The sequence below is a fragment of the Felis catus genome, chromosome A3 (genome assembly GCF_018350175.1).
Source record: "Felis catus isolate Fca126 chromosome A3, F.catus_Fca126_mat1.0, whole genome shotgun sequence".
Lineage (NCBI taxonomy): Eukaryota > Metazoa > Chordata > Mammalia > Carnivora > Felidae > Felis > Felis catus.
In genome coordinates, this window is record NC_058370.1 from 69,658,920 (window position 1) to 69,684,637 (window position 25,718).

A 25,718-nucleotide genomic window follows, 5' to 3' on the forward strand; every position below is an offset into this window, starting at 1 on the left:
CTGGAACAACAGAAATTCTGATGAATGGTGTCAGATATAATATGTCAAAGGCTTGAGTGAACTCAAATGATTGTGAGATTAACTCTCAGAAACCATGACCTTGGTGTCTATAATGGAATTCTAAGGAAGTCAGATGTTCAGGAAGGTCCAAAATGATTATCTCGGAAAGTGCTTAAGAAATGGGAAGAGTGGTGAGAAGAGTATGAAATTTCAAATTAACCCCACATATATTTTTTAATGTTTATTTATTTTTGAGAGAGAGCAGGGGAGGTACAAAGAGAGAGGGAGAAAGAGAATCCCAAACAGGCTCCATGCCACCATCATGGAGCCCAATGCAGGGCTTGAACCCACGAACCATGAGATCATGACCTGAGCCAAGATCAAGAGTCAGATGCTTAACCAAGAGAGCCTCCCAAGTGCCCTGTAACCCCACATATTTTTAAAAATTTTTCATGATGACTTTAGTGTGTATTAAAACCTGTTTTAAGTGGACTTTCATGGGTTTGTATACTGTTGACCTGGAGGATTTAAAAACCACTTCCATTTAGCCAGTATTTGCCAGGTCTGCCACACACATTATAGATTAGAGTGTATTTAAATACCGTGACAGTGCATATCTGCACAAGATAGGTTTAGCTCCTTTGCTCTACTGCAATTTTATCTCATTGGTTAGTCAGACACAAACCATGAGTTATCAAACAGAGCTATGGCATCTTTGATATCTCACTGCTTGCTGGTTCCATGGAGCTAGGAAAGGAACCTAACAGAGGGAGTTACATTGTGAAAGAGTCTGGAGCAGGGATTGTTAAGACTTATTTCTCTACCTAGCTCTACTAATGGCTAACAGTGAGGCCAAAACAGGTCTCTAGTTCTCTTTTCATTTTGAATGGATTACATGATCCTGACTTTTATTTTTCTTTAAAATTATATGGGTTTCTGGAAAAGGCTGGCAATCTGAGGGGTTAATAATAAATTCCGTTGTATTTCATTTAGATTTGAGAAATTCAAATTGACATAGAAAACCAAGTATGCACTATAATGGGTATGAGATCTTAGGACCAAAACAAAAAATATAGCATCCCAGATTTATGGACAGGAAAGAGATAGTGAACATCTCGCCCTCTGTGTTCCAGATTTGGGCATCCTGGAAAATTCTGCTGAAAGCTAGATTAGATCATGCCTCATAATTTTTTTTTTCCCAAGCTCCATAGATATCTTCTGTATTTAAGGTTTTACTTACGTTTATTTTTATAGATTGCTTCCCACTCAGATTTTTTTCCCTTTAAATAAATCATTATTGGGGTGCCTGGGTGGCTCAGTTGGTCAAGCCTCCAACTTCAGCTCAGGTCTTGAGCTCCCAGTTGGTGAGTTCAAATCCTGCACTGGGCTCACTGCTGTTAGCGCAGAGCCCACTTCCTATTCTCTGTCTCCCTCTCTCTCTGCTCCTCCCCTGCTCATGCTCTCTCACTCTCTCAAAAAGAAATACATCATTATTCACCTTCTTATAGCTGCTCTTATTTTTGAATTTTGTATACTTTTTTTCCCACTAAGAAAGAAGACTATCAAAAATAAGTTTATTCTCTTTCTTTCTTTCTTTCTTTTCTTTTCTTTCTTCTTCCCCACCCCTCTCTGTGTCTCTTTCTCTCCTCCCTCTCTCCCTTCCTAATAAAATTATCAAAGGTTCAGCTGCACTTCCAGTTCTTAACAGAATAAAAGGGAATATTAATTAAAACAGATTTTAATAACCCAAAGTAAGAGAAAGCACTTTTTGAATCTCATCTATCTTTCCACTGGCTCTTTCACCTCCTCCCATGCTTGCACACTGCTTAGCATGTATGATCACAGGTCCAATCATAGAGATGGCTCCTCGCTCTAATTTCCATTCTTTAGTGGAGTCCAGCCCTCAAGCCAGGAGGGATAGATTGGTATGAGAATTCTTTCTTCAAAGAACAGAAGACACAGTTGGCCTCTGGTAACTCCCTGGCCCATGCTAACAATTTCCAGTGAAAAACTTTCCTAGAAACCGACTGCTAATGGTATCATTCTTAATACCTACTCACTCACTCATTCAGAGGTACCATTCCCCTCCTGGGATCAAGTGATTATTTATTTTTTTTTATTTTTTTTCAACGTTTATTTATTGGGGGGACAGAGAGAGACAGAGCATGAACGGGGGAGGGGCAGCGAGAGAGGGAGACACAGAATCGGAAACAGGCTCCAGGCTCTGAGCCATCAGCCCAGAGCCTGACGCGGGGCTCGAACTCACGGACCGCAAGATCGTGACCTGGCTGAAGTCGGACGCTTAACCGACTGCGCCACCCAGGCGCCCCTCAAGTGATTATTTAAAAACGGACTACAAGGCAATGACATGCAGAGCTCATCCAGCCACCTCTGCTAGAATGTATGGAGGTGTGTAACAGTGGAAGCATACCCAGTATTTTGAATTTTTTACAGCAACAAGTATTTTAATCATATGCCCTATGACTGGACTGTGGGCCCAGCTACAGGCTTAAGGCAACGAAGTCCTTTTGATGGGAATCTGTAAAACTTAATGAGAACGCGGTGCTCTGAGCATCAAAGCTGGTGGCTGCCTCAGAAAGCCTTCAAGGGTCTGGGCAGAGAAAGATTCTTCTTACATTTGCCCTGTTTCTTAAGAGTCTGATTCTGGATGCTTTTCCCATCTTTCCTTAAGGGGGGAAAATAAATAAATTTTGAAAAAAATTAGCAAGCAGGGAGGAATCTCTTTCAACCTACAAGGTTTTCTTATATTTCAGAAGTATTTTGTTTGTTGTTTTGTTTTGTTTTGTTTCTGATCAGGGAGTGGTGGTGGTGGGAAATTCTAATCTTTCTTATCTTTTGAGGATAATTAAATCATTCTGAGTGATATGTTAGAACCCCTTTGGCTAGAAAACTTCTGAGGATAAGATTTTAAGATAGCTTTATATTCAAAACATTTATCTTTCATTCAGATAAAAACGACCATAGCAAGGGGTTTTGCTCTTACATAAGTCTAATTGTAGAAAGGGACCTTAAAATATGCAAAGCTTAATGAAAAAACCTGGTGCTCACAGAGGTTGAGTAAAATGTACTAGGTTTCCCTTCACACACGCTGGTCAACTTTCAGAGACGTACAGCCTGAGTGATGAGAAGCTGCATCCCGGGAACCCAGTTTTCTTCCTTCCTTCCTGCTTCCCCTCACTTTTGTCCCCCGCTCCTTTTAACTTTAATCTGAAGAATAATTACTGGCTTGATGTGCTTTGTTTTGGTAGAAATACATAGATCTTTCTTGTGTTCATATTTTTTAATTGTTTTCTTCTTCAAAGCTCAAGTCATCTTGATTCTACCTCTGCAGAACGTCTGGACAGTTTCCTAATCCCAATTCTTCCCTTGCTCCTAGATCAACCCTTAACATCACTCTCTTGATGTGCTGTACGTTTTTTACCTGGAGGAATGGGGTCTTTTGATCCTTCAGTCCTACTGGATTCTGGCCCAACAGAGAGAGACCTTTCGAGAAGCCTCCCTGGTAGCCGGTAACAAACAGCAGCCTTTGTTAAAGTCCTTGCATTATCTGCCTCTGTATCATTCTAAATTGTTTATTTATTTATTTATTTATTAAAAAAAAATTTTTTTTTCAACGTTTATTTATTTTTGGGACAGAGAGAGACAGAGCATGAACGGGCGAGGGGCAGAGAGAGAGGGAGACACAGAATCGGAAACAGGCTCCAGGCTCTGAGCCATCAGCCCAGAGCCCGACGCGGGGCTTGAACTCACGGACCGTGAGATCGTGACCTGGCTGAAGTTGGACGCTTAACCGACTGCGCCACCCAGGCGCCCCTGTTTTGTTTTTTTTTAAATGCAAGCTCATGGCTAAACCAGAAGCTGTGGTCACAGGGATCTGCAGTTTAATAAACTCTCAGGTGATTCTGACAGAACTTTCAACCACTGTAGCAGTCATACCTCTCATAATTTTCTCCATGTTCAACATCATCTCTTCCAATTTTTATCCAGCATCATTGTTCGCCTCTCTTCCATGCATCCTTGCCCTAACCACACTGACCCCTGACTTCCCTCAAACACGGTATGCAGGGCCCCTGGGTGGCTCAGTCGGTTGAGGCTCCGACTTCAGCTCAGGTCATGATCTCATGATTCATGAGTTTGAGCCTCACAGCGGGCTCACTGCTGTCAGTGTAGACTGTGCTTCAGATCCTCTATCCCCCCCTCTCTCTGCCCCTCCCTCTCCTCCGCTGACACTCTCCCTCCCTCTCTCTCAAAAATAAATTTTAAAAAATTTAATAAAAACAAAACAAAACAAAACACCGTATGTGTTCTTTTTATAACTGTGGCCTTTCTCCAACTTGTCCTCTGTATCAACTTGCATCTTGCATCCTGTTCACTTGGAGATACATTGCTTTCCTTTCAAGGCCAAATTCAAATATTATCTCCATGAGAAACCTTTTTTCTTGCCATATCTCATCCACTCTTCAAACACTGTTAACTTAGAACGTAGCACAAACTTTTGTTACAGAACTTACCTCACTTGAGTGTAACTACAATGAATCCACTCAAGGGTTATGGAGCAACAATCATGCTCCAGGGTCTAGCACAAAAGACATAAAAAAAATCACAGTTCCTGCTGCCAAGAAACTCATCCCCCAGCTTTTTTTTCCAGTCAGAATCTTCATCTGAACCACAGAACACAATAACTGTTTTCTGAATTCTCTCAAGGATGATGCATAACTAGCACTATTATACACAATAAATGTTTTAGGGCATCAGGGTTTAATGTTCTTGAGAAACACTAGGTGATCAAACACTGGTCAATTATAGTAGCAATAGGTGCTATGACAGAGATAAACCCAGGGGGAAAAGGAGAGAAGGAGAATAATACTTATGATATCATATATATATATATATATATATATATATATATATATATATACATATATATATAACATTGTATTATAATGTTATAATATATTATAATAATACTTATAATAATAAATACTTATGTGTTTGCTTCTCTGGTCCCATGTTTTACTCTTTTTCTATCCTCACTTAGTATCTAGCACAGGCTCATTTTATGATGGTCTTTTAATACCTATTTTTAATGAAAAACACTGGAATTCATCTTTATGGCTATGTGCTTTCAGAATCTAGCCAAGGCAATGCAAATCATATTTATAAACCCAGCATCTACTCAGTGTTTGGGACACAGTTGGCACTCAGTGAGAACTTGAGTAAATGAACAAATTTGGAAGAGTTGTTACTCAAGGATCATAAGTACTACTTAAAGAAAAACTCACATGAATGTAAAAATCTGTCCTATTGGGGCACCTGGGTGGCTCAGCTGGTTGAGCATCTGAAGCTTGATTTCGGCTCAGGTCATGATCTCACGGTTTGTTGGTTGGAGCCTCAGGTCGGGCTTTGCGCTGACAGCAGAGCCTGCTTTGAAATCTCTGTCTCCCTTTCTCTCTGTCCCTTCCCCCCTCCCTCTCAAAAATAAACATTAAATTTTTTTTAAAATCTGTCCTATTACCTAAACTACATTTCTGGGTATCTCACTTCAAATTTAATTGCTTCGTGTGTTATGTGTGTCTCAAAGACAAAAAAATAACAAGTTTGTTAAACATGCAAGTAAAGTTACATGAAGTGAAAAAAGGCTGCATTTCCGTGGGTGGAAGTTGGGGGTAGGGGTAAGTGGTGATATTTTCACTGTTCTTTTATATCTAATAAAGGCAGAGAAATTTACTTTGAATATATTTTCAAGAACAAATGGCTTCCAATTGTAAATTGGGTTTAGGAGAAAATAGTAGGGAAATATGCAAAATGCCATAAAATTTTGGTGTCGTAAAGAAATTTTCAGAGGGTCTGTGATACCTCCTTCTTCTATTAAAAAGTCTGCAGCCACCTTGCGGACAGAACTGTCTTTTTATAAGTATCACATAAGTGGACCCTGACCAATCTTGAGATTAATGGTTTCCCCATTTCTGTCAGTTAAAGGCATCTCTTCGTTTAATGATCAGTTTAGAAAGGTGCCATACTGCTTAGCTGCCTCTAGGGGGCTCTTATTAAAATTCATGTTGCAGAAGTAGCGTTTCTCCAAATGGTTCTTTAATGCCTCGAATCCCCAACTGTCTAATTTATACCCAAGGAAGAGTTTACTTCCTTTAGGGCATACCCATTATATTACAAAGTTGTTAAAATGTAAATAAATACATAGAAATCTGTTTAAGTTAGCAAATTGTGGTAAGGTAAACTAATCCTATATAAACCATGGCTTAAAAAAGTATAAAAAGTATATATGGAATTCAGCATAAGAATATTGCCATGCAAAAAATGATAATTAACCCAAGTAAACGTTCACACAGTAATTTCCAGCATTTTGGCAAGGGAAAAAATTCTGCTATGAAAGCAGTACTCTAAAAATGAAATAAAGGTTAAGAGACCTAGTTTAAAATTGTTATTAAAACACGCAGGAAATTTACTTTAATGGTCATGGGCGTAGTGCCAACTATTGCAGAAGTAAAAGCTTATTGCTTAGATGGTAAGCATAACTCATCCCCAAGACTATATTCACCCCTAAATTTGGATTGTTGGGGGACTGGCCCTGTCTGTGTCCTGGTGGCTTATCTGCCTTCAGTGTAATTGGATGAGAAGATCCTGATGTACATCTCAGAAAAGAGGGCTGAGCCCATACAGCGGCTCCGTGGCGGGAACTGAGCCAGGGGGACAGGGCACTTTCAGATGCTGAGGCTCTGGCTGTGAGCCTCAGAGTCACTCCTCAGCTACTAGGTTGTACACTGTTTTATATTTTAATATCTCTAAAATCTACATCTGAGGTGTAGTCGAGATACATCCTAACCTAGGTGAATTGGCAGCGCTTAGTGACTTTAACATAATTGTGCATCTTACAGTCAACAATGTCAATAAAATATGGCAGCTGAGGTGCTCTGACCTTTAATTTGCATAGGAAACCACCTGGGGATCTTATTAAACCGTAGGTTCTGATTTAATAGATCTGGGGAGGAGCATGAGGTTTTTCATCTAACAAGCTCCCAGGTGATGTAGATGCTGCAGGTTCACAGGCCACACCTTATGTAGTAAATCCCTAAGTGGGCTAACAGTGGTTGGTGAGCTTTATTTCCCTTTAAACTGCCTAAAAACTATAGCTTTTAGTTGCATGCTACTGTTTAGAAAGTGTTCTACATAAATTCTATGTAATTTTATATAAATGTACTGATTAATACATAATCAGTCAAACACTTATTAAATAATAACTACAGGTAACGTTAGTGAAGGATTGATTTCAATCTTGGGTGACCGTATCTTTTAGCCTGGGGACACTGGGGAAGAAAATATTAATTTACTCTTTCAAACATTTAAATCTCCCACATGAGGCTCTGCTTTGTGTACAGGTGGGGGATAAAGCAATAGTTTTTGAAAAGTAATTTTAACTGAAACCTGATGATGATAATATCCTTAAAATGAAAAAAAAAGTATTTGAACTATAAACATTAAGTGAATATCCCCACTTAGTAAGATATCCATGTTTTTCTAAAAAATCTGAGTTTCTCAATAATCTTTACTAATTTCTGATGCATTGGAAGATGGATATTTTATAACTTACGAGAAATAAAGAGGAAAGCACACTGAGCTGAGAATCAATAAACAGGTTTTTCTCCTGAATTATTTTATACATTAGTGATGTGGCCTCGATAATGTTAAAAAATAACTTGTGATCTCCAAGTTAATTCAATTTCTTTGCAAAGCTGTTAGGATAGTTAAATGAAATACCCTTTAAAATGAGATAATGTGTGTCAAATCTCATAAACTCATCTGCAATCAGGAAAATCCTAGTACCTTGTAGGGTCTGGGGCAACATGAAAATAGGGGCTCCTTGTTCAAAAGTTATTAAGAATCTCAAGATGTCAACAGTAAGATATTAAACCAAGACTATATGTCGGACCCTGGGTGACTATATAGGTCATGGGTCTGTCCATGAAGCATATATAGGTTGTATGTCCTATCTGCAATATAACTGTAGCTAATACTATTTATTGAAATATTACAGTATAGCAGAAGCTATGCTAAGTGCTGCAATTGCATAGTTTCACTTAATTCTTTAGGGAGAAGAAAATTGAAGCACTGAAACATTAAGTAACTTTTCTCAGATTATACAGCAACTGAGTTCAGGGAGAGTCAGGATTTGAACTCACGTCTGTCTGATTCCAAAGCCATTCATCTTTTTTTTTTTTTTTTAACATTTATTTATTTTGAGAGAGAGAGAGAGAGAGAGAGCGAGCGAGCGCTGAAGCAGGGGAGTGGCAGAGAGAGAGGAAGAGAGAAAAATCCCAAAGGCCCCATGCTGCCAGCACAGAGCCCAATGTGGGGCTCAAACTCACAAACTGAGATCACAACCTGAACCAAAATCAAGAGTTGGACGCTTAACCAACTGGGCCACGCAAGCACCCCCCAAAGCCATTCATCTTAACTAATTTAATATAATACTAATCTATAACTGTTTACTGTCATCCTCATTTCATTTTATTTACAAACTTAAGCTCAGAAAAATATACATATTTGAAAGACAATTCACTTATTCAGACTTTGAGTAGATGACCTGCATCAACCTAATTATCTTATATTCTGGTACTTTGTACAGAGCTGCTATATAGCACAGTCATATAATATACATGAAACAAAACCAATGTCTCTGTGCACAGAATAGTTACTCAACGAAGACAAAAATCTAATTTTCCTATTATTTAAAATCACATGTGTCTGAATGGTATCAGATTTATTTTCATTTTAAAGTAATTAATTTATTCCAAATGTATGACAATTCTCTTGAAAAAGACTAATTACTGTGTACAGGAATATTTTTCTTCCAAACAGCACTTGATCCAAAGAAGTATTAGATTATATCATTTCATAATATAAATTAATATGAAATCCAAAATATTCACTTTGTTTTGGATGGATTTCAGATTTTCAAAATATGTTTCAAACTTGGTAAAGTACAAACTTGCATTTATATGGAGGTTTTACTTTTCTTTTTCTTTCTAATGTGTTTTTCTAATCTTCTATGTCATTTTATCTTTTGTATTATTTTCCAATTCTGAGAGTAAAACAAATTAATTGTGCTTCAATCCCTTATAATAGCAAGCCCATTATAGAGCTGAGCAAAGAGAGGTGTAAGGGATAAAGTAGATTACTTTGTCACCTGCTCTCTGAAGCATTACTGATTTCCTCTGGCAGAATTAATCACAGCTTCTGCTGTATTTCTAGAGCACTTTTTCATACCTTACTTAAAGAATTAGTAATCACCTATTTCTTTGTTGGGCTTGCCTTTCAGATTCCCAAGTGCACTGTCTTATTATTCTATGTGTCCCCAGGGTCTAGTACTGAGCCTGGCACATAGTGGGTATTGATTATTGTTGATTCATTGAATGGACACATGCAAGTGTTAATGTATAAGCAAATGGAACAATTTAAACAAGATACTCTAGTGGGTGCTGAAATTAGGAGGAAATGTTCAGTCTTAGACATTATTCATTACTGCTTTCTGCTTGGCTGGAAAATGCCATTGTCTATAAATTGTATCAAGTTCTCCAAATTAAAATGTCATTGAACCCCCGACCAAACCATGCTATGCTAGCTTGATATCTGAAAGCACTACAATCCATTATGCCAACTGCTGATACAGTTCCAGGCTATGGGAGCATCTGCCAAAAATGATGGGAAATAAAAGTCTGTGGGTCCCCTGGAAGGGAGGCTGCTATGTCCCAAAAGCTGAATTCCAGACAAGGACTCACCAGATGCTTTGTAAGCTAAAGAGCTGAGTTCCACTTCCTTGGGGACTGAGCAGATGGGACTCTCTGAACCCAGTCTCGAAGAGTGTCGATGGCAAAATGCCTAGCTTCTGCCCCATTTGCTTATCTCTCTTGTCCCCAAGGCTACAACGTACAGAGGGAAACTGACTCTTAGCAATGGAGGAGGCCAATACTTCAGAGAAGTCTACAAAGTACTTACAAATGTGTTTTCTGTGTATGTCTGTTCATATGGTTGGCGACAAAGTACGGAAATTTATGACAAGCATTATTATTTACACCCTCAGAGAAGAAAGGTATGCAGGCTGCTAGAGGAAAGAAGAGGCTCACGAAGGTATCAATCATCTCAGTACCAGTTAAAACAGTGGGAGATATAATCCCACTGGAGGTTCATGTATAACTGGGCACCCAAGAAATTTTTCCTGCTCCTTCCCCTCCCCCTTTGACACACTCTTCTTCAACAACACAGCAATCTGGACTGCATTGTTGTGTTTTTTCTTTCCCCTCAAGGTACCTACAAAGTTCATTTTGTCTAATTTTACTTTAATAAAAATACTGAGAACAAGAAAAGAGAAGTGGGATTACATGATGAGTAGAGGAAGCAACATAGAACAGCAGTTAAAGTCAAGGATTCCACGGTCAGATTGTTCAGATCTTGGCTCTGCTGCTTAGTTATTGTTTTCTCCTGGGTCAGTTACCTAAGTTCTCCTGTCTCCATGTCCTCTGCCAGGTAGGGATAATACTTATGTGCAACTATCGTCATGCCCAGAGTGTTACCTTTGAACATTCAAAGCACTGAAAAAAAATGATAGTGCACCCCATTATGGAATTTAATAATACAAGTAGTACTGAATACAAAATACCCTAAATCCACATATATACACAGAAATTTTATTTTTCTTCCATGATTCTCTTGCTGCTTTGCTTGAAATACTAAATATCAAATTATTTCACACAGTTTCATTTATTTTTTTAAAGTAAATTACTTTTGCTTGGTTGCTGATGCTCCCAGCACAAGCCAATTGGGTAACTCACCAAATGTTGTAGATACAATATGACAAGTAAAGAATGATTAACACCTTATTATTACTACTCTGGAATATATCAACTACCTTATCCTTTCAGTCATAGCTCTGACTTTTAATGTCCCTATGTAGAGTGCCTAGTCCAACCCTAGACACAATTAGGTACCACAGAGTTTGTATCACTGGAATTTATTTGGATGGTCTCATTCAGGCAATGCAATCTAACCAGCGAAAGTACTCAACTTACAGATGGAGTATCAGGGTCACGTCCAACCCTACCAGAGGCATGTGTTCTGCTGAGATCTCAAGATCTCAAGAGTCCTCATTGGCATAATGGGGATATTATTATTATTATTATTATCATCACTATTACTATTACCTCACATGGGTGCTTGGAAAGACATCATTAAAAGGAACAAGGGATTTTCTGACTTAAAAAAAGTTGTGGTCTGCTGTCCTGCAAATGAAATGAGGCCATGGTAATTGACCTGTTTGCATTTTAGTGCTGACACTTTGTTACAGCAGAAGAGTTAAAAACACTCCAGTATTTCCAAGATCTGGAAGAAATTAGGCAGGGCATGTAATAAATCAGGTTTATGGCACGTAAGGTTTTGTCAAATTCTTTGACATTCCCAAAATTCTATCTCATTTTCTTGTAAATTGCCATCTTCTGCTGTTTAAATCTGATGGAGAAAACTTGTTTTCTTTCTAGACAAGAACGTCTGACCAGAACTCTGCAGGCCAATCTGCCTCCTTTCCTGTTGGACTAAACCAAGCTCTCTTGTGAGTCACTAAGCCAAGACCCTGCCTCTAGAAAGTCAGCCCCCAGAAAATTGGTGAGTCCTCGTGTTAGGAATAGGAATCCCTCTCTATTTTTTTTTTTTTTTTTGCAGTCAATTATTTTGAGATCATTAGCAAAACCTAATTTTAAGTAATTAGTTCAAATGAGGACATTTTACCAAATATAATTAAGGTGGTATTATCCCCAGTTATATAATAATACAGTGAGTAAAATATATTCAGATCTGAACGGAAAATGTCTAGGAAGAAGTGATAAGGGAATGCAAAACGCAGTTCCCTTCCTGAGAGAGTGAATGAGGCATGGGGAGAGGGCAGTGTAAACCGTAAAATGCTACCTACCAAGGCACAGACTGGGACAGCACAGCAAGAGAGCAAAGGCAGAACATATGTATAGGTATCAGGGACCTGGGAGGAAATGAAAACCTGGGGAGAAATGTGTTGAATCATGACTTTGGAGCTCATATGAATAGGTCCTCCCAACTAAAGATGTCCTTCCTCTTCCCAAGTTGCATGATTTACAGACATGAGTGAAGACCTCTTTACTCTCCACATTCCTGCTAGGTCAAATTTCTACAAGAGGTCACAAAGCCTTCTCTTTCAAACTTGTTAAGATAACTTAAAAGCAAATTCTGCCATGGATCTTTGTTCTTACATGTAACTGACAGGCACTCCATTCTTCCCTGAGCAAAGAGGGAACTAAGAACAGAAGGACACCTGAGGACACCCATTTGATGAGCTACTTCTACCACAAGGGTTTAAATTCAGAAACTTTCACAACTGTCTAAACGTCTCTGTTGTCCAAAAGAAGAAAGGTAGGAATTAAGAGGTATTTACACAAAGGATACATAGTACCTCTTTCCCAGTGCTGACGCTGGCACCCATGGGAATCTCAGGGCTGGCACTGTGAATGGCAGAGAGGACCATGCTGATTATGTGGAGGAATCAACTATTTTTTTAACGGGGTAGGGGGGATGCTTACATAAGAGGATATTTTCTGAATCTCATCCACCGCATAACAGCTTCCAAATTTTTAGCGCTTAAAGCTTCTCAGTGTAATTAAAGGCTGAGCTGATCTAATTAGTTTGATGAAACTTTCAGTAGGGATTTAATTCCCCCTAGCATTTCTCTTTTTTTTTTTTTTTTTTTTTTTCTAGAATCCTTCTTTAGGCTTATCCCAAATCACTTAGTGGTGACATTCTAAATTGTCTCACATAGGTAGCATCTCCACTCAAACAAACTGATTGGAAAACTTCCAGCAGGTACATATGGCTAAAAACAAACTTCAAATAAAAGATTCTAAGTTGTTTTATTGAAGACAATCCTATCTTTCCTCCCTCTTCACTTTCATTTCCCTACCAACAAACTCTGTTAAATAATCTTCACCGCAGGAGGGAAATAGGTGTTTCAAAGCATTTTTGGAGGCACAAAGAGACTAAGAAATGCATAATAGCAGGGGTAGATTCCCAGGCAAGATTAATGAGGGAGTGGCATGATCCTTCCTTGTAAGTCATTTACTACAGAAGCCTTCATGGTCAAAATATTGGGATAGAAACAAGGATTAGTGAGATTTTCATCTATCTTTGAAGATTAAAAAAAATTCTCTAATGAGCACCTTAGGAATCAACTGGGATACGTTTATACAGAAAAATAGTTTTCCAAGTAGTTTAATGTGAATGGACAGGACTGTAGGTGTCTTCAGATAGACTGCAAGAATCTCACTCTGATACTGTGATTTGCCTTTCTGTAGGCTCCTCCAATTTCCTCTCCTATTGTAGCAATCACTCAAATATGGCTTGCTAGAAAAATTAAATTTAACTTAAAGTGATCACCAACTCTTTTTTTTTTTTAATTTTTTTAACGTTTATTTATTTTTGAGACAGAGAGAGACAGAGCATGAACGGGGGAGGGTCAGAGAGAGAGAGGGAGACACAGAATCTGAAGCAGGCTCCAGGCTCTGAGCTGTCAGCACAGAGCCCAATGTGGGGCTCGAACTCACAGACCGCGAGATCATGACCTGGGCCGAAGCTGGATGCTTAACCGACTGAGCCACCCAGGTGCCCCAAGTGAGAACCAATTCTTAAGCAACATATAATTCAGCTTTACTCAGTGTTATAAAAAATGCAAAAAATATAAACAAATGTTTCTGCCAAAGCACAGTTAGCATTGCTCTTGTAAAAGTCAGATTACAAAGCATATTTTTAAAGACCTATCACCCTCTAGTAATCTCATAGATGTGGGCTATATAATGGTAATTTATTACTTACAATTTTGTACTGTATTCTCAAATTTACATCCCTGAAAGTCATTTTCACTGAGCTCAAACATTTCTTTAAAGACATTTTTATTTACTTGTGATGAAAATTTAAATATTTTTTAAAAATACTTTGATTGTCTTATTATAAATTCCTGGCCATTCAAGGTTTCTCTCTCTCTCTCTCTCTCTCTCTCTCTCTCTCTCTCTCTCTCAACAAACTGAGGTTAGGTTTTGCCAAATTATGTTAAGCTAATTTTACTTCAGTTTGAAATTTGATTGTCACTAAAGTATAACAACACTTTTCTTACTGAGGCTTGGTTGTCTTACATGCAAGCTTAGTCTCATTTCAAATGCCATACAGGGAAAGCCCTAACTGCTTCGAATGAACATTAGATTATGGGTTGTTTCATCATGTTGAGTAATGTCTTTTTTTTTTTTTTTCCACTTTAAAGAGCGGAGGTATGAATTAGTGAGGATGGCAGGCCATCTTTTTGTCTTGAGATCACTGTTTGCAATAAAACAGAGTCAGCCATTCAGATATTCTCTTTTATCTGACAGTACTTTGTGTTCTACTCCTGTTACCCCTTCATTGCTCTTGGGTAGGTCAGGTGACTACTCTAGGTCTGTTTCTCCATTTCCAAAATAAGAAGACTGGACTTGGAGAATGATTTCCAGGATCTTTCTTATTCTAACCCTCCAAAATTTCTTCTATGACTTCAGACTTGGTGTTACTAGTATATGCCCCAGGATTAGTCATCTTCAAAGGGTTGCACAACAGATTGAAAAACGAATTTTATGCGCCACATGCTCCAGGGCAGAATGCTTATGGAAACTTAAGGAAGGTTTACATGGGCTTACTGTTATCACATGTGGTGAGAATGAACATGGGCAGTTTCTCTCTTTTTAGTAACTCTACAAAGCTCATTTACCTGAAATGAGGTGATTTAACTCCAAATCTATGACAGTTGGTCACAATTTCATCTCAGAAGTAGGAAGAGCAGGGCATTCTAAATAGTAATTCAGACATGGATGGAAACTATGACCCATCCAAAAGCCCTCCAAGTAAAGTAGGTTGTCATTTACAGGCTGATTATGCCTATACCCTTCTACCCTCTAGTATCTCTAGTATGTCAGGAGGAAATGAAGGAAAGAGATAACATATCAAAAACAAAACAAAAACAAAAACAAACTGGCAGCACTTGCTCTATACACATCCCCCAGGTTGTGGAAGTGAGAGACATGGGAGGTACCCAATCAATAAGGAGGAATGATATCAATCCAAAACCTGTAGAGATAATGACATGAGTGAACCTGCATTGCATGGACTCAGGAGGGGCTAATTAAATGTCATATGGAAGACTACTTGGCTTATTTTTGCTATAGTGATTTTTGTGATTGAAAAACCAATTAAAAATAGATGAGTTCGAAAGTGTATCTACTACTCATTAACATTTAAACATTACAGACATTAATCTGAAGTACAGTTTAATCTGAAACTATAATTTCAGATCACAGCAATCCATTGCAGCTTCCTACACTCAAAAAGTTGTCCTGCCACGCTGAACTGTCAGAAGACAACAAGACTCAGCTAAACCTGAGTGTTCACTACAGAAAACCTCATGTTTTTTACTGAATACCCCAAAGAGCTCTTTAGCTACATTCAAGCTTAGATCCCCTTAGATCTCCTTTCCTTTTTCTAGTCCACAGAAGGACTGACTTTCCATAGATAAAGCAGAGCCTATGGACTGACTCTAGGTTGGCCTGTTCATAGTAACAGTGAGGAAATGGGGTGGGTGGGGGTGTGCTTCTGTGCACCCCTTTCACAGTCCTCTTAACCATAAAGGGATTTTAGGCATCTTCTCATGAAATGTAGTTATTATGTTTTTTACCATGTTTCTCCCCAGTCTGGAACATATTCTCCATTCCCTGTCTATACCAAACAGTCATCCATCAAGACTCTCATATTCTTACTCTTTTGTGTATCTTCCTTGTCTACTAGATCTCTTAATTATTTCATTCTCTTGGACTCCAAAGGGCATAACTCTGCCGCACAATTTAGTCCCTCATCACAGTCTATTATATATTTACAAAAGCTGTTTCTGTTTTTAAGAGACTCAAGGGTTTGCACAGTCTCCTATGGCAGGGACCCCAACAGACATTTCTTTTGGGACACCGTATTAGGTGGTTAAGAAGACAACAGAGTCTGAAATCAGATTTCTTTGATTAAGCTCTAGGATTTAATACTTGTTAGCTGTGAGACTTCCTCAAGAAACTTACCTGCTCCAAAACCTGATACCTTCTCTGAAAAATGCAGATAATAAAATTACTACTTGTACTGTGGAAATCCCTGTAAAACTCTTAGAAGAGCAGCAAGCACAAAATAAGAGTTCAGAATATGCCAGTATATTATTATAATAATGAAAATAATAATTATTTTATTATGCCCACAGAACTTAGCAAAGTCCTGGGTCATGCTACATATTTATTAAGGGTAAAAGTTATTCTCTGGGAGGAAATCAATCCCTCTCACCACAAAGTACGGTTAAATTCAACTTTTCAGAAAACTGCACCTCCTTATATTTGTTAAGACTAGCATTTTCAAATCCCTCTTAGGATTCTTCTATATACATCCACATACTGGGCAAACCAGTATATATTCATAAATGGAAGAGAGGCAAGGATAACTTAAGCAGTGGCCGTTTTTCACTGATGTTTATCTGAATCGACTTTATATGATTAGAATATTTTCCTTAGAATAAACCAAAGTATATAACTGCTTAGAAATAGCACCCATGGCAAATCATTCATAAATTCAAAGTTATTCAACTTTACATTTGGAGCTCTATACCATTAAACTGCAGCCATAGAATGCAACAGAAGTCTCTGATTCTAGCAGCCAAAAGAAACTGGGTTGTACCTGATTGAAAACAGGCAGCTTGTATGGAAAAAAATATTAATATAAGTTGAAATTCAAGGACTTCCCGATCTTTCTCTCCCTGTACCCCGCCAAGTTCCAATTCTATCAAGAGTTATAATAGATAAGGGCAGCTGAGAATGAGGGATGAAATTACTGATATCTTTTAGTCTGATAGTTTGGCTCAGGTAAATATCAAGTATGCTTATCAGATAACAAATGAAATAGCTTTACTTCTTTAGAACACATTTAAAACATAAGAACAAAATCATCTCATCATACAGACTCATTTGTTTTTGTTTTATAGCCTCTCTTGTAGCTGAATTTTTAATTTTTTTTTTCCAAGTCACCACTGTATAAATAACACATAGACATTTAAGTAAAAATGAGCAAGGCATTTAACTTCACTCTACACCCAATATTTTTTTGTGCTTGGCTTCCTTGTATAGCTAATACACAACTACCCATGCAGATCTTAATTGTGACTTACAGACTACTAAAGAAGAGGAACTTAATTCCTTCATAATGTTCTCTGAGCTGCCTCCCTCCCCCAGTCCTACATAAACAACAGTAGAATACTGAATTTAAGGTTGTGCCATTTGACTCCTCAAACACTGGGTCTTCAGCAAAGGTGCTTTCAGTCCGGATCTGAAATGATGGCATCATGGATTAGAAATGATTCCAGTGACAATGATATTTACCTCTTTGAGACAGCCCATAAAGTTGTTACTGACTGGTGACCCTGGAAGGTCTGCTGTGCTGGGACTGCCTCCAACATAGAAAAAGTCATCAGACCCCAGCATGGTATAATCTTCTTGCGTGTAGCCCGTTGTGGTAAGAATCCCATCCACTGATATTGTCACCTAGATAACAAAGCACAGGGAAAGGACACGCTATACTCAGACCTAGATACTGTAATCCTGGGATATGCCTGTTTTGTGTTTTGTTTTGTTTTATTTTTTTCATTTTGTTTTTGCTTTTTTTTTTTCTGTTTGTTTGGTTTTTATTTTTAGACCTATGGCGGAACCCATTTTCATGTCTGTTTGAAGTTTATTCTTGGATTCTATTCAACTAGCCCTAAGAGATCTAAACTAGTTAGAGAGTTAACTGATTATTGGACTAGTGTCAGCATCATCCCTACTGCAACTCAAAAGTTATTTAGCAGACACAAAAATGGTGTTAGTAAAATGCTTCCTAGGTTAGTTTTGCTGGTGTACATATTAGTAAAGTTTAGTCGTCTGTTATTCACTAATCACAACGTGCACCTTGTTAACATAAAAGGCGCAAGCTATTTCCAGCAACGTCACTATTTGCACTATTGAGCAGCAGTTGTTCAGCATGCAAGTGCCTAAATCCATGCCAAAGGGGAGGAAAGGCAAAACAACCAGTGGAAGCAGCACACGCTGATGTGCACATGCAGGAGGGACAGTACAGTTCAGAAAGGAAAGGAAAGAAAACAGGGAGAACCAAAGGAAAAACAAAAACAAAAACAAAAAAAACAACTGCTTTGTGATGACGTAAAGATGAGTGGGTGTGGCATCTCCAACATTCCCAAATCAGGTGGGCATGCCATGCATCATGAATGGTTAGAGACTGGCTGAGCTTGCGGTCACTCGGGCCAGCCACCATTTTGTCTTATCCCGTGTTAACCACAGCTGGATGCAAAACGTTCGAAACGTTAACGATGCCCCTACAGGTGAGTTGGAAAACAGAAGTTGACAGGAACAGGTAAAAAATAAGAAGGTCAACAACAGATGAAAAGAAGGAGGTCAAAGTAAGCAGAAGAGTACCAACCGCAGTTCCTCTTTTGTTAATGATGTCTACAGTTAAAAGAAAGAAAGAAAACACACGGCAAACCCAAAATAAGAAACAATTAGAATGATATCTACCGAACAATGTAGTTTGTTTACCATAGCGTGTCCAATGCCTGAGTGCTTTGTGGAGAAGGGGGGAGAAAGGAAATTAAAAACTGTGAACAGAATAACGATCGTTACTTAAAAAATATGATGGTCTCTACCATGTTAGTACATTTTTTGATTCAGGTAACGGTTAGTAGAATGAAACATTCCATGAATGACATGTTAGTTATTAAGCATGTTAGTAACATAGAAAAAGGGCAAAAAAATTTTACAAGAAAAAAGCAGACTAACAAATAGGCCTCCCACAGAGGTAATATTTTTCCTGCCAGCATTGTTCGTAACTTGCTACTAGATAGAAACAGACACATGGCAATGTTCCCTTTGTCTCCCTGAGTACATCTGAAGGTCATTTAAAAAGTCTAAAAGGGATTCAAAGGCCTAAAGCTCATCAGCTGACCACTGCCGCCTTATGCCCGTAAGTGATCCCTCCCCCACCCTGGCCCACCCAGCCCCAGCAAATTCATAGGAATCGGTTGGCATTGCCCTGCTACTCAATTTTACAGCATACAAGGACTCCTCCTCAACTCCAAAACTTCCTTCGGTCATATTGATGGACTTTAGGGTCACAGTTTACTGCAATGAAACAAAGCAAAGATCCTGACACATAGAATGAGTAGAATGGATTTGTTTTCAATCTGTCCTGCCACACATGCACCCCAGCTGTATAACCAGTTTCCTTTGAGCTACCAATTCACAGTTTGGTTTGTAACCTGAGCAAAGGCAAATCTAGAAAGTGGGCTCCTCAAGCCCCACCCTTCCTTCTGCGCTTCTCTCAAATGAGCCTCCGGTCTCTTGGTGAGAATCTGAGAGAAAAAATAAAAAAAAGGAAAACCAAAGAGACAGACTTATAGGAAATCTTTGGTCTATAGCTGCACTGAGGGTGGGCGACTAACTCCCAGGGCAGGTGTGAAGCATGCAGGGCCCCTCCCATGCCAAGAAGGCCTCTGAAAGGTCTTTGAGGGTCTCAAGAATCCTTCAGTTTTACTTGTCTGCCTTAGCTAAACTAAGTCTGCACTCCTAAAATGCCTTTTTTTTTTTTTTTTTTTTTTTTTTTTGCCTCTCTAGTTTGGATAGTTTAAGCCTTTCAGAAGCGGGAAAGAAAATGTTAGATGGTTAACAGCTCAGAAAGAGAGGGCTGTTTTAGTAAAGGAAAACCAGAGACAATCCGGTCATTCTCCAACTGTTCAGAGAAACAACAAATATGTTAAGGATATTAGTTTGAGATCAGCACGTACTGCAGAAAAATTAGTCACTGTCAACACTTAACAAAATGACACATTGTAATATAAAATTTCAGATAATAACCCAAACTTATAATGTTCAATATAAAAGGACAATCTATTTACTTTCATCTGTGTATACAGATAGATATACTGTAATAAGATGCCTCAGTTAAAAACATACAGTATATGTGGACCCACAGATTTACTAAAAGAATTGATATTTTACTAGTATATAGACTCTTGAAAGAATTTTTTTTTTGTTTTAAATACAACCAAACAGAAATGGGCACCTAGAAGATGAAATGGTCTCTCCGGAGCCATTTGGGATTTAAAGTATCTGTGCTAAAAAAATTAAAAAAAAAATACCTTCATAAACAGAATCTTCAGGAGATGTATAGGCCCCCAAAGTCATTTTTCCCCTTGAGGGGCTTTTCATGTCCCCATGTCAGAGGTGGAGGTGGGGAAGGAGTAGGGATTGATACAATCCCAAATCACAAACACACTAATTTTTTTTTTTTTACTACAAAAAAGGAACTGTGATTTAATGACCCCAATGTGCATGCTTCCAAATGATCACCATGAAAACTATAATTTAAAATCAAACAAAAAAAAAATTAAAAAAACCAACAAAATCACACACATCACAGGAAGGGCAGGTCGCAGGGATATCCTTGCAGCGATCTGGGCAATTGTCACATGTCGCTGTATTAAAATAGCCTTTGGGCCCCCAGAACTTTCTAGATATGCCCCTGCTCAAGTATGGCAGGAAGATTCATCTCAGAAGAAGAAAAAGCTAATTTGTAAGCGACTCTGAGGAGCCCTGCATCATGTTGTTAGGATTTTCAAGTACCACACACACAGCTGTAGTGAGAAACAAAGCCAGTAACTCTCTTATCCACTGCGCTGTTACCTGACGCAGATTCCTGGTGACTTTCACATCATGCCAGGCATTATCATTAAACTTTCCATTCACGGGCTCCACTAGTGCTTCAAAGGCCCCTGATCCCAAATTAATGACCAGAGAAACAGCTCCATTTTTCAGGGCAAGATTGACATAATCAGCCGATTTCCCGGTGTGAAGCATCAGTCCATTCCTCTGAAGAGTTTTAAAGGACAGAGTTATTTCATCGCTGCTGCTTTGGATGGGGTTTTGAGACAAGTCGTAGCAGAAGTATTCAGATCCCTTGAAAGTGGCAATATATTCTTCTTTTCCTAGAGGAAAACAAATATACACATGCATAAGTAAAGAAATATACTATGTAAATCAGCAGACCTTAACACAAACAAAATCAATCAGCCCCCAAATTAACTCTATCTAATTAACATTCATGACAAGAGCCCTGTCAAACAGAGTCAAATGGTACTGTAGGTGGCAGTATATTTTTAATAAGCCTCTTAAGCTATTGGGCCATCAACTGGAATAGCTAAAGCTGACATTCTTGAAAATTCAATTAATTTTTAAGTATCACTGCAAGAGCTCTGATCAGAGAAAGTAGCTCTGTGATATCTTCAGGGCATGAATCAGGTACCATAAATGCATATTGGATGGTTCTACTCTGCTGGCAACAATGGGTTCCAATGTGTTTGCAACATTCTCGCCATCCAACTGCAGCGTTATTTTAATTTTCAGTGAGACATTTATATTCAAAGATCTTCTCAGTGAAGAGCCAAATATTTTCATCCCTGAGGAACCATGACAAATTATCTGGTAAGGGGAGAGCAAAGAAAAAAATAGAATTTGGTCTGGGAGTAAATAGATCTCCTCCAGAGCATGTGCATTCTTTTTTTTTTTTTTTTTTTTTTTTTTCCCTCCCTGGATGGAGTTTAATGGAGTCTGCTGGATTGTTGATTCATTCCCTGATCTCACCAAGCAGATGGTAGGGCTGGCTTTTATGACACTGGTAAAATTTCCAGCACATCAACATGGGAATAGCATGTAAATGAAGTCTTAACATTTTCTTTATATCTGTCTCTACCATTTTTACAAGTAACAATGTGGATCCCGCAAGATGTCAGACAGATCAACCCAAAAAGTGGGTATTTGGAAAAATCAGTCTTCTTTCACTGGTTGAATGAGTTTGCCCAAAGGAAGAGTGTAAGCCAAAGCTTCCTCGACTTCCTAGGCAGTGATGGTATTGTGCCAAGAAAAATGACACAATATGGTCTGGAATCAGCTTCTGATAAACTATAAACACAGAATTATAAGTGGTACTGGCAAATCTAATCTGTTATGTTGGTAATATAGCGTCTCTACCCTGTCTACTGGAGGGTTCATATCAAAAAGGGGCTTACCCTTGGCAATAGGTTTTTATCCCAGAGCTAATTCATCTGACAGTGAAATAGCTCACATCCTTGCATCAGAGCTCAAATCAAGCTTTCAGCTCACCAAAGCCTGATGACCCGACTCTTTGGATGCAGACAGTGCCACAAGTGGGTACAGGTCGGAAAGGCATGGCACTAAGTAAGCACCTAACAAGTAAGCACCTAGGGATTTTCAACAAGGGAGTGTGAGCCCTTGAAGAATAGTCACTGCCTACTAGTAAGTTATTAGTGACAACTAGTGGTCAAGTCAAACCCATCACATTCTGAGGCAGAACCATAGCAAGGACAATGCAAGCCATGCTAGAGGTCCCCTCCCATTCATACACTCAAAATATTGGCTGAGCACCTCCCAAGTGTTAAGCCCAGTCCTAGTCCTTGGGGGTAATGGAGTGGCCAAAGCTGACAGGATTCCTATCTCTGAAAGTTTACAGTCCGGGTGTCTACATCCCTGGTCAGTTCACTATGGCAAGTAGCTTGATACTGGGAGTTAGCACAACTAAATATTTCTGATATACTGAAGGGGGGGGGGGGAGTAGGTCAAAATATGAAATTAGATCCTGGCTTGGCTACTTGCTAACTGCACTGGAAGGGCAGTTATGCATCTTTCCAAGTCTCAGATTCTGAAAATGGTCAGTTACGCCAGTCTTGCAGGATAAAATGAGATAATGCATATATAGGCATCTAGCAAAGTTGGTAGGCATGAGGAATGGCAGATGCCTTCCTTCTTGTCTGTCTAATGTAATAAATGTGATAAACAATCTAAAACAAATAGCACATGTCAACTTCATTGGGAAATCTAGAATATTATCTTTAAGGTCAGAATAAGGATGCCTACTATCAACATACTGTACTTGAAGTCATAAATAATGTAGGAAGATAGGAAAAATATATAAGCATTATGAAGACTATAAGCGAAAAACTCATATTAGCAAATATTATTGTATGAATTGAAAGACCAAAATAATCTTCAGAGAAATTTTGGATTTAATAATGTATTTCAGGGTTCTGTGTACTGGGACAGTAAGTCTTTTAAACATATATAAACAGATCTATAGATTTGATGACATTCCATTAAAAATATGAAATTTTTAAATGAATGTGAATAGATGATTCTACAAGTTTTATGGGAAAAACAAAGAGCCCCAAATAGCCAAGCTATGCCAGAGAAAGATGAAGGAACTTTCTTATGTAAAGGTGGACATTTATTACAAAATTATGGTAATGAAGATAGTACATTAGGATAAATAAAAAAGGAGGAATTAAGGGGCGCCTGGGTGGCTCAGTCAGTTGGGCGTCTGACTTTGGCTCAGGTCCTGATCTCACAGTCCGTGAGTTCGGGCCCTGTGTTGGGCTCTGTGCTGACAGCTCAGAGCCTGGAACCTGCTTCTGATTCTGTGTCTCCCTCTCTCTCTGCCTCTCCCCTGCTCATGCTGTGTCTCTCTCTGTCTCAAAAATAAATAAAAACATTAAAAAGTTTTTTAATAAAAAAAAAGGAGGAATAAAAATACTGAAACTAAAAACAGTCTTAAGCATATATGAAAATGGTCTATATCAAGTAAGGCATTGCCATTAAATAAGCAAAGTATAGATTAGTCAATAAATGGTGCTGGTTATCTATATGAATAAAGTGAAACTGGATCTCTACATCATTCACAAGAATCAATTCTCTATGCATTAAGGATATAAGTTACTGAGGCAAATCTGTAAAATTTTTGTAAAATAAGAAAGTAAGATATTCAATTATGGAATGACCTATTAAATAGGCACAAAAAGCACTAATAAAATATCAATACATTCAACCACATTAACATTAGGAACACCTGTTCATCAATAATATCATAAAGACAGAAATAATATAAATAAAAATTGTGACAAAATATTCTCATGCCATATTATTTTAAAAAGGACTATAATCCAGGATATGCAAAGCACTCTGATAAATCGATAAGAAACAAGACAAACAATGGGAAAATGGGCAAAAGAAAAGCACAGTAATTTCACAGAATAAATGAAAAGATGCTCAATCCTGTAAGTCTTCTGGGAAAGGCAAATGCCAAATTATATTAAAGTAACATGTCATAACCTTGAGATTGACAAAAAAAAATGAAAATAAAAGAGAAAAATTCCAGGTTTGGAAAAGCCATGGATAAAACGTAATTCTTACTGCTGCTGAGAAGGCTGATAAGACGAAAAATGACTGAATTCAGTAAGTACTACTTGGCATTACATAATCCCATGGGAATTTCTCACAGTGTAAAGGTCTCAGTCCTCAGAAAATGGTTACTGTACTCAATAGGAATAATATACCCCACTTGCTTTCAATTAATTTTTTCTGCTCATTGTTATGATAGTTTTATAATAGTAGCCACATGAATTATGGTTCACATACATATACATACATTATATATGGTGAGATTAACTTATCTGAAGATGATATTTGCAGAATTTTCATCCCCACTGAACACTCAGAATAAGTCTCTGAGCCACAGGGAGTTTTAAAGACCCTCCTCTGGCCCAACCTTTTGATGTACATTATTAAGAAAGTGAGCCAAGAAAAAGACTCTTAACTATAGAGAACAAACTGAGGGTTATTGGAAGGGAACTGGGTAGGAGATGGGCTAAATGGGTGATGGGCATTAAGAAGGGCATTTGTGATGAGCACTGGGTGTTATATGTAAGTGATGAATCACTAAATTGTACACCTGAATCTAATATTACACTGTATGTTAACTAGCTGGAATTTAAATAAAAACTCAGAGAAAAAAAAAAGTGAGACCCATACAGTTTAAATGACTCTCAAGTTCAGAAAATGTGCCAGGAACAAAAAGCAGGACTAGAACTCAGCCTCTGACTACCCTTAAATAACTAAATAACCAAATAACAAAATAACAAAGTTTCTGGGTGTAAGGAGTTTTGGTTTAGTTAAAAGACTAGCTTTTTATCCAAGTGACCTAATGTCATTTCAAATTGGCATAATTCAAAATGCATCTTAACAAAGGATTCATTTGCCAGATAATGTGACAGACCCAAGGAGGAAAAGTAGTAAACAGAGTCTGCAATTCACTAAATGGCAAGCTTTGAAGTTATATGAGTGTTGATGACATTTAGCACCAGGATGTTTCTATTACCTAAAAATGAAAACATCATTTTTTGTATTGTTTAATTTCAAATTTAGATAATTCAAATTTGCATTAAAGGCAACCATATAAGTATTGGAAAAACTCACTGTAGAATGTATCATTACCTCAAAAAGCCATAAATGAGACTTGAATCTAAGCAGGAAAAATATTTTTGCTATGCTGTTTTTCATGAAAGAATATGTATATATTCTTTATAAATATAAAAACACATAAATCATTCTATTTTTCTACAACACAAGAGGAGTATTTCCTCCAACTCTGTCTGCTACTAGATAGTCTTTGTCATTAAG

General features: G+C 38.1%; 1 protein-coding gene across 26 annotated transcripts in view; it reads right to left on the minus strand.

The window, feature by feature from the left end:
• NRXN1 (neurexin 1) overlaps positions 1-25,718 on the minus strand; it is a 1,127,382-nt gene that overhangs the window by 682,963 nt on the left and 418,701 nt on the right. For 17 of the 26 annotated variants that reach the window (XM_019827189.3, XM_019827188.3, XM_019827175.3 and 14 more), the window contains 3 exons: positions 20,877-21,178; positions 18,735-18,758; positions 17,526-17,687 (listed from right to left, as the gene is read on the minus strand). In XM_019827189.3, coding sequence (XP_019682748.1) covers positions 17,526-17,687; positions 18,735-18,758; positions 20,877-21,178 — 488 coding nt within the window. The remainder of the gene's footprint in view (positions 1-17,525; positions 17,688-18,734; positions 18,759-20,876; positions 21,179-25,718) is intronic. The other 9 variants (XM_019827182.3, XM_019827181.3, XM_019827180.3 and 6 more) reach the window with 1 other exon arrangement.